This window comes from Miniopterus natalensis, chromosome 21, assembly GCF_054644295.1.
Source record: "Miniopterus natalensis isolate mMinNat1 chromosome 21, mMinNat1.hap1, whole genome shotgun sequence".
Taxonomy (NCBI): Eukaryota; Metazoa; Chordata; class Mammalia; order Chiroptera; family Miniopteridae; genus Miniopterus; species Miniopterus natalensis.
The window spans coordinates 18247597-18260963 of record NC_142101.1 but is presented as its reverse complement, the minus strand read 5'-3'; the positions used below and the strand labels follow the sequence as shown (position 1 = coordinate 18260963).

The following is a 13367-nucleotide window of genomic DNA, read 5'->3' as shown; positions in this document are numbered from 1 at the left end:
TTGGGATTTTACTTGGTTCTTCACTTTACCATGTTACTACCTTTGATCATAATGATTGTTTTTCTCCTTATTTTTACCTGGTTTAATCTACTTTGATCATTTCTTTTCTCTTACCGCCTTGTTTCTGTATTTGTGTACTTTCCCCTCTCCCCCAGTTCACAGTGGAAAATAGATTTTACATTGAGACACAGTGCATATTTCTTGGTAAACGATTATGGGTGAGTATGAATAAATGCTCAGAGCAGCACAGAACCTGAGAAACACGCGGACAGAACAGGGCAGGGCTGTAAGCTGCAGGCTTCCCACCATGAACAGCAGCAACAGAAATCATCTTCCATCTGCATCCTCACAGTCGCAGTGCCCAAGGCCCATGAACATTTACCAGCACCGTGCAGCAGATGTTTTTATTTTGTTTCAATCAATTAATGGTGGAAAGAGATGAAACGTAACAAACTAATTTAACGTCATTTTGTTAAAAGAAATATATGCTAGAGGACTGGCCAGGGACAACGTGGAGTCCCTTAATTGAAGTATTTGATATGGGAAAGAACACATACCCCTCTGTTAATGCTGGTGTGGTCTTGGGTAGTCTGTCGCATACCCTGGTGATCTTTTTTTTTCACTAGGTGAGTGAAAGAATAAAAAAGTGAATTTTTAAATTCTGTAAATTAAGATATTAGCTCTTCTAAACGGAAGACTATTTTGTTAAAATGAGACTGAAGAAATGAACTTACTTTATATTAGTCCTTTTATTTCTCAGGATAATTAGAAATTAAATGCTTGGTATGCTTTATATCATGGCTCTGTGTATTCAGGTGCACAAGAGGACATGATCCCTTTTTAAATTAACGTGGTGATGATTTTTGCCTGTGTTAGCATAGGTTCTCTAACTAAAATTATCGTTAGTGAGATTTAACAGTGTTCCAGTTAACAAAAAAAGTAGAATTAAACATTTTTTAAAACATGAGATATCATTTCTCTCCATATGGCTCACTCAGCGTGGTGATCCGCATTTGAAATAACTGCAGTGCTTGTGAGAAAATGTGCTCTGCCCTCTTCGGCTCTTTGTGAGCAGGGGGAGAGGCTGCTTGCAGGCCTGCCCAGTGCCCAGTATGGCTGCAATGGGCCTGTATTTATAGACTGTATTCTGTTAAATGTGCTCGGGGTTCAGATTTGTAGGAAGTCAGGAAAGACCAAAGATGATGAATGAGGCATAAGGATTCTTGTGAATCTATGGGTAGGACAGTAGGTCATTGAAAAATGCCTATTTGTGGGTTTTTAAGGAGTATTAAATTGAGATTAAGGTAGAGATGGAACTCTTTTTAAATGTAGCCTTTTAAAATTATATCTTTTCATCTCCATTAAAAAATTAAAACTCCAGGGCCTGAGTGTTTCACTATTAAATTTCTTCAGGGAACATTTAATCTAGGGCAGTGCAATCTAGGTCATGGACCAAGTTAAAACGTTATCCATTCCGTTTAATGATTAAACTAAGCTGTGATTCCAACACACTCAGATGAAGCACCAGGTATGAGCTAATGGTCTCATAATTCAGTTTGTAAAACCCTAACCCTCTGAGATACTCCATCCAAACTAAGAAACTGGCAGATACATTGGGTTAATCCTATAAAAATTCCACTCTCAGAGTTGTAATAAACATTAACTCATTGAAAAGATCTGAGAAGGCTTTCTTTGCTAAGTAAAATATGCTTAACCCAGAGTTGCCAAATGTATTCGACTGCAGAACCTCGTGTCTGGTTAACATCTTCAGCCAAATTGGCTTTTCGCGGAACATATATTGAGATATAGAACAACAGACCAGGATCCCTTTAAAAAGATGAATATAAAAATCCTACAGTAGTAATCTGCCAACTAAAATCAAAGGTGCATTTTCATGAAAAGCAAAACAAATATCAAACAAGCAAAATAAGACGAACTTAATAGTAATTACCTAATATTCCTGACATTATGTATTTGTTTCATACAGTTCCAGCGGTACCGTCAGTCTCCTGTCCTTGTTGACCGTATGAGATGATTTGAAATTCCCAAGGACATGCCTCTGTTTCTAGAGTACACTGGAGACACTCAAGTTCTGATTCGCACTGAACATATTTCACTACGTGGTGATTTGTCCTCTGGTCTGCGTAGTTTAAATGCATGTTCATGTTGATGGAGGAAGACTGGCCAACGTACCAGGCTATAAAGCCCCTAAAGGTTTTTCTATTCTGTGACAGTGATCTTTAAAATAAACATGGTCACAGTGGGTATTCAGCAATGGGTAAAAGTGAATTACGTTAAGGCAGAGATGGCTTTGTGACATAGTTTTAAAAGTCCTCTTTAAGCTCCATATTGTGAATGTCAACCACAGTTGTGCAAAAAACATAAGGATGTGCATGGCAGGAATTCTCTGCTCCCCAAAATGCATAGAATGTCTACCAACTACATATATTTAATTATCATGGAATTTTAAAAAATCTGTAAGTTACATCAAATTAAATACCTATCTAAATAATAAGGTGAAGCATGTGTAAAATAATATATAAAGAGAAAATTCATTGGGATTATTTTCCTCCCTAATATTACTATTTTAACAGTTAAATCTTAAAATATTACCATATAATGATATACTTAGTAGTTACCTAGGCCAGTGAGCTACATAAGTCATAAATATTTGCATATGTGATACACGTATATGTAATCTTTTATATAATTACCATGGAAATTCTCTCATCCAAGCAGCCTCAGTGATAAGTAGCTCTATTTAAAACAAGTCGCCAGTCAGACGTTGACATTTTGGCCCAGAAATAGAACTTAACCTTTCCCCCCCCACTGCCTTACCAAGAATTGTCAGTTTCTGTAAATGATGACAGTGAACCCTCCAAAGGTCGCCGCCTAATGTCGGTGTGACAGATCTTTGTAAACAGTTCAAGATTACGGGTTTACATTGCACGTTGCCTAATACTTCTTTTCGGCGCTCCCCCGCTTGCCCGTATTTCCACGCCCATCACCATCCAGGGCTGAGCTGCGGGCTTGAGAAGAGACCGGGCGAGATTATAGCTACTCACTACCCCACGGCTGATTTTCTGCGGCCAGTAACTGTTAGTAAACCCATAGCCAAGGGGAGCAGACACAGTTTCCCCATCTCCACTGTTTGTCCAAAGTCCCTGAGTCTGTGGTCAAGTTGAAAACAAAAGCTTTGTAACAGTTTTTGTGTAGATATTTGATCCTTAGACATGAGTCATTTTTATACTTCTATTTTTTTTTTTAATGCATGGGCTGGGATATAAATAACAAAATCACTACTGCATTCATGGAGTGTTATTATGTATCAGGCATTTTACTGAGCATTAGCGCATAATAACCGAATAGGAAAGTTAATATTACATTTAATTTTCAGTTGAGGAGCAAGAAGGTTAAAAAGCTTAAGTGATTTACTTAATTAGCATTCATCAAGTTATCAGTTAAATGCCTGATTAACTTACAATGTTATTATTAGTATGATAAAGGCAAATCATTTACTTTAGGTGTAGACTAGAGTGTCACCCTCACATACGCATCTCCAACACAGGGCTCAGTGCTTGGCCCTAATAAACCATCAGGAACTGCATTTGTATGAATAAATATGACTTACTTTTATGATATTAGGTTACCCATTTTCCATTATGAAATATTTAAGTAAAATTTTTTAACACCTATTGGTCTTTAATGAAACTTTTTTTTTTTTCTTATTTGAAATGTACAGGTGTTTTTACAATAGAGGAATTATAAGAAAATTATATTTACTTGCTACTTTTCATTTCAAAAGTCAACCATTACAAATGAATCTGAGTAACTTTTATGCCTGTTAACTGAACAAAATGTTAAACAGAACATGGTGTGACGTTGGTTCATTTTTTTCTATCTTAAATTGCAGTAAGCTATTTAATTTCAAGTGTTTAGGCAGGGGATATAAGATAATCAACAAAAATACTGTTACAATTAGAAATCCACTAAAATCAGGTATTTTAAGTGAGCTTTAAGTAAAATATTACTGCCCAGTCACAAAACAATCTTAAATTTCATTGGTATAAAATTTAAAGAGAATGGAGTGTTTACTTATATCCACCAGCTATGATTATTTTTAAATTCTACATTATTAAATTCCTTTGGTACTTGCAATTCAGGTTATAATTTAAAGAGTTTAACTTGGTATTTGAAAAAATGTCTTTCTTTTCAGACAAGACAAAATAGGATATTTTTACTATGAATGTGCCGCATTTGAGCCCATTCTTGGATTTAGTTTATCAGAAAATCTGTGCCCATCATTAAAATCACTTCTGGGTACAGGCACAAAATAATAATTAACTGCAATTCATCAATTATGGTCAGGGAGAAGAGGCAGTTTTCATTTAATAATGACTCCAAGGACATCTGTGGATGTGTAAGATAGCAATTTGTATTAAAATGGATTATAATCGTGGAATAGCTTCAGATCTTTATATGGCAAATTGTAGCATTTGCAGTTCTAGGAAAAATAGCTAATACATAAATGAGTAATGTTTATGCATGAAGCAAGTCAAGGGTATCTCATTGCTAAAACTGCCTTAGCCACAAGAATTATATAAAAGAGTAGCAATAAAGTATGTATCTCCCTGTGTCCTGAAGATATACTTTTTGCTTCAAAATAATACTATATCTGTTGAATGTAGGAAAAAACCCTTAAAATTTATATTTTCCTATGGAAAAAAATGTATGCTATAAGATCCCACCTATTAAATGGCTTTATGAAATGTGCTTTGGCCTCAGAGGAACAGTGGTGAGAAACAACATGCCCGATTAGAAAGTTTTCACGTCAGTGCACGCTTGTGTCTTTAGCATTTGCGGAATCCAGCATCTGGAGCGCATCGGGAAGAAACTGAATCTCTTTGACTCCCTGTATTTCTGCATTGTGACCTTCTCTACGGTGGGCTTTGGGGATGTCACTCCTGAAACATGGTCCTCCAAGCTTTTTGTCGTGGCTATGATCTGCGTTGCCCTTGTGGTTCTACCCATACAGGTAAACACAGCCATGATACGTTTTACAGAAATGCATGACGTCTGATAAAATTAAGTCTTCCATGTTTAACAGAAACTGCATGGTGGTTTATTAATTTAGTAACACATGCTATTATTATACATAGTCGATTCATTAAAATTGTCTTAGAAAACCCTTTTTATGTTATATTAGAAACTCAGGGTTTTTCCCCCCTTCACTCACAATGGACAGCTCACATCTCATTTCAATTTTTCAAGATGTTTCTTTTATAGACCGGGCATTTATCTATATTAATGACAGGATTATAGGATGGTAGAGTTTTTAATCATAGAATGATAGATCAAGGAAACAAATGTGTGAATGGCCGATTTCTCTTGATTCCTGAAATATCTAAAAGCCAAACATCATGATGATTAAAAACTGATTACACGTATTAGTCAACTAAAATAAAACCTGAAGATGATATGTAACTATTCTGCAGCATTTTGGCGAGTGGATAAGATGCTTTCGAAGGGACAGAGAAATACAACGAGATGTCAGATAAATAGATACAATCTCTTATTTTTTTCTGCAGTGAGCTTCGGGTGCCCATGGGTGGGAGGGTAGAAACAAGAAATGGCAAATACACATCAAGCGTGTACATTCAATTACAAGCCTTGGCTACAGTGTCTCCAAATATAGTTTATGTAGGTATAAAAATGATCTTCCCAGTCCTGTCCAATCAAGCATGTCTTCCTTCCCAACGGCCCTCCCTAGTTCACTCCACGTCCCCTTCTTACCAGCTGCTATGGAACTAGAATGTGGCCCTGATGTGCCGTGCGCTATGGGGACCGGCTGCATGAGCTCTGGGGTGCACCCCACAGAAGTATGTGGATAACATGCCAATGAGACGTCGCCCTTTGACTCAGCCCGTGCAGATCATGGCTGCACACTCCGCTGAACACAGAGCAGGGGCTCAAATCTCTAAATGTCCTGTCTTCAGACAATAGGAAAATCATATTAATGTTTCCATAGAGACCTGAAGCCTCTGGGAGACATTAGCAAACTCTGCAGCAAACATATGGAAAGTCTGATGTTGAAGGAGCGCAGATCATTTGGATCTGGATGAGTTCCAACCAAGAAATTGAGGATGCCTAAGTCAACAATGGGTGGACTGCATGGTTTTTATTTTCATGTCTGTGTTTTACCCCCTCCATGAAAAACGCGTTCCAGTTTGAACAGCTGGCCTCCCTGTGGATGGAGAGACAAAAATCGGGTGGAAACTACAGTCGACACAGAGCTCAAACTGAAAAGCATGTCGTCCTCTGTGTCAGCTCGCTGAAGATTGACTTACTTATGGACTTTTTAAACGAATTCTATGCTCATCCAAGGCTACAGGTACATTTAAGTTATACTGGGCATGATGCTAGTTCCTACCTACTAGCATATTGTCAAAGTCAACTAAGGGATGGTGTATCCTGCTTTCCGGAGGACTTTTTTTATGCACTCAAATTTAGAAAGTGTAAATGAGGAACTACAAATATAACCAGGAACACAGAAAAAATGCTGAAGGAATCCACAGTATTTTAGTTTCCTTCTGTAGCCACACTAAAGGGCAGATGGAACTGTGTTAATGCTTCAAAGAAAGGTTTTCTTTGAATTAACATGATTGATGCTTTTCTCCCCTGGATAATGCATAAATGATACTTTTATGGAACAGTGAAATTGAACATAAACTATAATAAAACAATGAACACATCACTTCAATACCATCTGCGAGCTTGAACCTATCAATTTTGTCAAGTATCGCTGATGGAAACATGAAGTCTAGAGGTTCTGTTTTTTTCTTTTGTTTTCTGGAGTGTGACTAGGTCCTATTTAAAGTAGCAATAAACGACTGAAAAATCGGACGATAACTCGTTGAATTAAGAACACAGACTAAGAAAAATCTCTTCATTTGTCTGTGCAGATAAAATGCTCAGATGCTTCTTACACTTGCTGCAGTACTGGGCCAACGTGAAGTTAGGTAATCTTTGCAGCTTAAAGATTAGTTCCATCCAATCAGCAAAGAACTACTTGAATGTCTTGTTTTCCTTCAGTAAATTTGTGTCAAAAGGTTGGACAATTCTGAGATCGAAACAGTACTGAGTATATCTGATTATTTCTCCCTGAAATAGACTTTTTTCATGAATACTTTGGAGAACTTTTTAAATACAAATTTTATATATAAAAGTATTATAAGTGATACCTAAATTATACAATGCATTCTTTTGGTTTTATATAAATTAGATTTTTTTTAGAAACTCCCTATTTATTTGTTGGGTTTTTTATTTTCATATTAAATAATTTCAGGTTTGTTCATTATAACATATAAAGAAAATCCATCTGGGAGCAAGTATGATCCCTGGTAATTTATTGATATTACCCTAGTATCAACATGGAGAATTCTTAAAACTCTAAAAAATTTCACTAGATATATTTTGGAGTGATAAAATGATGGCTGTTTCCCAGAGAATTGTAATCCCTATAGATCAGTTGTTTTGAACCATTTCATCACAAACAATTACCTTCATATTTTCTCTAAAGGGCCATTATTTTGAAATATTTTGATCTCAAACTCTTAAATTACTTTGTTAATATTACCAATATTTTTACAAACCCATATCCATTCAGATATCAGAGAATTTTCAGTATTACCAGTTCATCATATTACAAAATGATAGTCACCATCAGAGTTCTTACCCTAAAAGTAAATATTTGAAGTATGAATTGATACTAAGCATTTTTGCCTGACATGCAATGTATACAGGTTTGTCCCCCCAAAATACATATACACTTTAACAGCCGATAGCTCAATTTTGATAATGACATGTATTTTAATAAACACTACCTTTATAATTATTCAAAGTATATGAATACATTTTGGGGGGACACCGTATCTTTTAGAATCAGCCTGAAACTGAAAACTTCAGAGACTGGAAATATATGCGGAGTATAGCACTGAGCACCTTCTCTTCGTGGTTCCAATAAGATTGGGAAAGATCAGGGTGAATGTATTGATTGATGAGATTTATAGGCCTCAGTTACGCTTCTGTCAGTCTTGTGCTATGTGATCCATGCCCAGGTTTAAACGCCAGCTTTCATTCATGAGCAAGGGCTCACTTCCAGTGTGTCGCCTTCTGGCATGTCCTTAGACACTGTGTGTTGCATGAACCAGCATCACTGCTCCTGTGCCATCTCCCTCTCTGTTCTGAGCAGGATTATTACGTGGTGATTCTGTGTCCTACGGAAATGGACGTGCAAGTTCGGAGGGTGCTACAGATCCCCATGTGGTCACAAAGGGTCATCTACCTTCAAGGGTCCGCCCTTAAAGATCAGGATCTGCTGAGAGCAAAGTAGGTACCCCTCCCCCTTAATTTCCCGTCTTCCCTGCCTGGTATCACTGCCCTCCTGCAGGCTTAGCCACGGTCAGTGTTGCAAGATACCTTTCAGTATCTTTGAATACAGGCTTTTGCCTCAGTCCCAGCACTGGTCAGATGGAAAGGTTGAAAATATAAAGTCAGCGTGTTTGCGCCTGTTCCTTGGGGCAGAGCTGGTCAGCAGAGCTTGTCCACACAACACAACGAGTGTGGCGTGGTGTGATTGTGTCAGGCTGTCAGAGAGGAGCTGGTGGCCAGACGCGTCCTTGGACTAGTCTCCAGATCCCTCAACACTGTTTTTATTCCGCAAGTAAAAATCTTGGGCTCACTATTCTGCGAAATGCTGGTCTGAGTCAGGGCCTAAGTTTTAGAGTTTATATTATGTACTGGGCAGAGCAGCACAGTGAAGACGTTCTGTTTTTCAGACAATACGTAGATATTTCAATGTGTGATTATTGGTGTGATTTTCTGTCTGCACCCAGGATGGACGATGCTGAGGCCTGTTTCATTCTGAGCAGCCGCTGCGAGGTGGACAGGACGTCCTCTGTAAGTTTCTAAAATCTCCGCTGGTAACCTTTACTTTTCATTTTTTAAAAATATGATTATTGTCTAATCTGCCGGCACCAAAGCCCAGTGACATTAAAATTTCCCTAAAATAAACGAAGCGAACATCTGAGAACTATCTTTGCCACAATGCACGTGCAGTTGGATCATTACCAGTGTCAGGAAAGTGCTTTTGAAGGCGTCTGTACTGATCCTGGGGCTTCCCGTCCATCAGAGTGAAACGAATCCTAAATCCACACTTGTGATTACATTTTCCCAGCGGTCGAGTTGGCCGTGCTTTCTTTAGGTTGCTTCCCCCCTCCGAATTTCCAAAGTCAGCTGTATATTATAGGTGTCCGTGGCCACTCAGGATCTCCTTTTGGTAACTGTTAGTTGTGCATTTGCTAACTGCACTTACTATTCCATCACGGGCTGATTTACTGACATATTCAGATGAGGTCTGCAGGTCTCAGTTCATTCAGCTGCAAATATACGTGAGGCCCAGGGATATAATTCTTTGCTGATCACCAGCAACTCCTCATGAAGCAGCCTCTCAGTGTCACCTTCATTCACAGCCAGGGTGACCTGTGCCATCTCCACACAACCTTGCTGAGTTTTGCATCTCTTGCTCCACAATAGTATGAACGATGTCACTAGACGGCGGGAATTTTTCAGCTCTGTCATAACCTTTGGGGACCACCATTGCATATGTGGGCCATCGCTGACCGAAATGTCGTTATGTGGTGTGTGACTGTATTATCCACTGTCCAACTTATCTCATGACATTTTGATTTCGATCGTTTCAGGACCACCAAACGATTTTGAGAGCGTGGGCTGTGAAAGATTTTGCTCCGAACTGCCCTTTGTATGTTCAGATACTGAAGCCTGAAAATAAATTCCACATCAAGTTTGCTGGTAAGTTCTGTCTCCAGCGAGAGCCTTTGGATTTTCTCAAACTCCCACTGAGATGGCGACAATTATGTCTCTGAAGTTCGCAGCAACTTACTACATTTCATGTCTCTACAGGACAGAAGGATTTCGTTTTGTTATTATCTGCTTGTTATAAGAGAATTTATCCATTTTAAAATGTGACAAGACAATGTGTTGGGATGAATCTTTACTTTGCTATATAATTTGGTGATCTCAGTAGTGAAGTTACTGGATACTTATTAAGTCTGAACAGATGAGCAGTGATAGTTTGTGCACATACAGACACAGGCTCCAAACGTTATACCTATTAATTTATACTCACGTTTACACATAGATAGATAATACCTTGCTATAGATTATTTAATACACATATAAATTTACCATTTAATTTGGGGGTAGATTTTGAAACCAATTCTAGAGAAAGAATTGCCAGGGTTTCTTTACACCTTTTTCCTAAACTGAAAATTAAAAATAACAGTACCTTCTTTGTAGAAGACTATGTGAAATTAAAGTATTCCATCTATTATTTCCTGTTATACATGTAATTAGCACTCAGGGAATGCCATTTTTTTTTTTTTTTTTTTTTTAAATCTAAAAGACCTTTGCAACTAAGCTGCCTTATTTTTATTATTATTTGGCTATAGAAAAATTTCATGCCAATAATGACTTACTATGATAAGATTTTTAAGAAGGTAGTAATGACATGGCAGTAGGCCAAGTCCTAAAAATATGAGTTTAAATCTGAGTGCCACCGCTTAAGATTAACTAGGCAAATTGGTGTTCTCAGCCCCCTTTCCCTCTCCTATTAAATGGTCCTAATATGTATGACGTCTCTATTCCATTGGTTGGGATGAGCAGTAAGGATTAAATAAATAATATCTGAAACGTGTTAGGTGTTTAATAAGTGGATACTGAATTCACTGTAATTTTAAAAGTGTTATAAGTAAAGCTCAGAACAGATTTTAGCTTTCCCTCCCTTCTTTAGCAACCCATGGTCTGCTCACAACAGATAGGTCAGAATCACCGAAATACTTTACTTTTCCAAACAGAAAATCACAAAGACTGTTTGCATTGACTTTCTTTCACATGCCTCCTTTTCCATTATTTTGACAAACTCATTGAGAGGAGGGAATATTGAAAAATTCCACCCGGACAGTTTATCCCAGTGTTTCTCACGATGGCGTCTGCCTCCTTTTATGGCTGAGATGACCACATCTCAGAGGAGCTCCTTTTATATCATGAAATGATGAACGCACCCTGGTTTCCTTAAAACGCCATAAAAGCAGTTTAGGGAGAGGTATCGACTCTTTTAATAAAAAGCCTTGAGTGAAGTTAGCAGCAGAACTCTCCTCTCCAGTTAGTCAGCTGAATCTAAAGGAACTTTGCTGTTTGTCTCCTAGTGAGACGAAATTACTCAAAAAAAAAAAAAAAAAAATCAGTGGAGATGAATCTGTTATGGGAGTAAATTAATTGCTAAATTTAGATTAACAGTCTACTCGCCCCCCCAAGTAAAGTGTTTGTCATCCGTGAATAGTCAGTTCTCTTCGCTTGTCAATGGAGTGTCTTCCCACGAGTGGCTCCTGTGAACGGCTCCCGTTTCATTTCCACAGTAAGAAGCCAACGTCACACTTGTCCGCTTGCACCCGGGGGGAGAGGGTGACAGTGAGTTTGCAAACAGGCCGCAGTGCGCTGCGGCCTCACTGCCCGCGCTTGGATTATGTCATCTCCCAAGGAACAGAATCTAGTCTAGTCCCTCGACGGAAGGACAATGGGAAAGTGCTGACTCAGTGAGACACCCCAGATGTCACAACTAAACCAGGCCAGGAAGAGCGAGTCATTAGAATAGGAGGAGCTAGTTTGGGAAATAAAAAAACATCAGTTGCAATAGAGTCAAAAGGAGAGGCAGACGTAAATACTTTTTAACACTAATCACTGACAACACTGTAAAAGCATATTCTTCTGAAAGTGGGTAGCCGTGGTCACCATTATAAAAACAATGTTGTGTAAAATCCACACACACACGCATCCTGGAGAAATGATTTACTGAGAAATGAAGGTCGTCTCAAGCCGTTTGGCCACCGTCTAGTTCTCACTGTAACACCATCCACTCTAATGCCTCACTTTTTCCTGCCCAAGAAAGAGAGTGGAAAAATATCTCCAAGCGACATAAATATTGGAAATGATCTGAGCTGTTTCTAAATACCATATGTGTGTGCAAGGCTTGACTTTCACCAAATGCTGAGGTGTGAGCTTCTCCTGCTGAATACTTTCTTCATTTCCCATCTGACACCCACACTGACATCATTTCAAGCTCCATCCTTACAACCTGCTTAAGAACAAATGCTTGAAATCATATATGTGTATATATTTATTGATTTCAGAGAGAGGGAGGGAGAGAGAGAGAGAAATATCGATGCTGAGTCATTGATCGGCTGCCTCCTGCTCGCCCCCTGCTGGGGATCGAGCCCGCAACCCGGGCCTGTGCCCTGACCGGGAGCCGAACCACAATCTCCTGGTTCATAGGTCAACACTCAACCGCTGAGCCATCCTGGCCGGGCGGAATCCTATATTTTAAAGTAAAAATACCAATACTTTGAAAATTCTCCGATGTTATTTTTTATTAAAATACAGTTGTTCTATGAGGTTCGGGTATACAACATGACTTGACATTTATATACCTTGTGATGTGATGGCCACAGTAAGTCTAGTCACCATCTGTCACTGTACAAAGTTACCACGATGTTATCGACTACATTCCCTGTGCTGTTCATCGCAGCCCCGGGACTTATTTATTTTAGGACTAGAATTTTCTGCCTCTTATTTCCCTTCACCTTTTTCACCATCCTCCCCCCTCCCCCCAAAAACCACCAGTTTTTTCTTTGTATCTATGACTCTGTTTGTGTTTGGTTCATTTATTTCTTTAGATTCTACATATGTGTGAAATGACACGTTATTTGCCTGTCTGACTGATTTCACGCAGCACAATACCCTCTAGGTCTGTCCATGTTGTCGCAATGGCAAGATTCCCTTCCCTTTGATTTCTGAGTAATATTCCGTTCTGTGTACCACAGACCCAACGTCTCCCCTACCCTCCTGTATCTTGGCAACTGTAAACAATGTTGCAATGAACAGAGACACGCGTGTATCTTTTCGAATTAGTGTTTTCACTTTCTTCAGATAAATATTCAAAAGAATGAGTTCCTAACAGCAGGATTAGCGAGCAATCGAAGATGGACAATATCATAACGGGATGTTTTCCTAATGTAACGTTGCCTTAGGTCATACTGTGTAGGAACTTAATAACTTCATATTGTACACACAGAGATGTGTGTGTGTGATTGTGAATTAGGCTTTACCGAAGAACTGGGGTGCTGAGAGGTGATGAGAGACTACTGGAAGTTTTAGGGATGGGTATAAAATATTAACTTTACATAACATAGTAACTTCAGGGAAAATGTGGAGTGGACACGACTGAAAGGACC

The 13367-nt window shown here is 38.6% G+C and overlaps 1 protein-coding gene across 1 annotated transcript in view; it reads left to right on the top strand.

The window, feature by feature from the left end:
* The window catches only part of KCNT2 (potassium sodium-activated channel subfamily T member 2), a 103166-nt gene that overhangs the window by 55483 nt on the left and 34316 nt on the right, over positions 1–13367 (top strand). The window contains exons 9-13 of the mRNA XM_087829047.1: positions 4855–5035; positions 6227–6391; positions 8252–8388; positions 8895–8958; positions 9762–9870. Coding sequence (XP_087685173.1) covers positions 4855–5035; positions 6227–6391; positions 8252–8388; positions 8895–8958; positions 9762–9870 — 656 coding nt within the window. The remainder of the gene's footprint in view (positions 1–4854; positions 5036–6226; positions 6392–8251; positions 8389–8894; positions 8959–9761; positions 9871–13367) is intronic.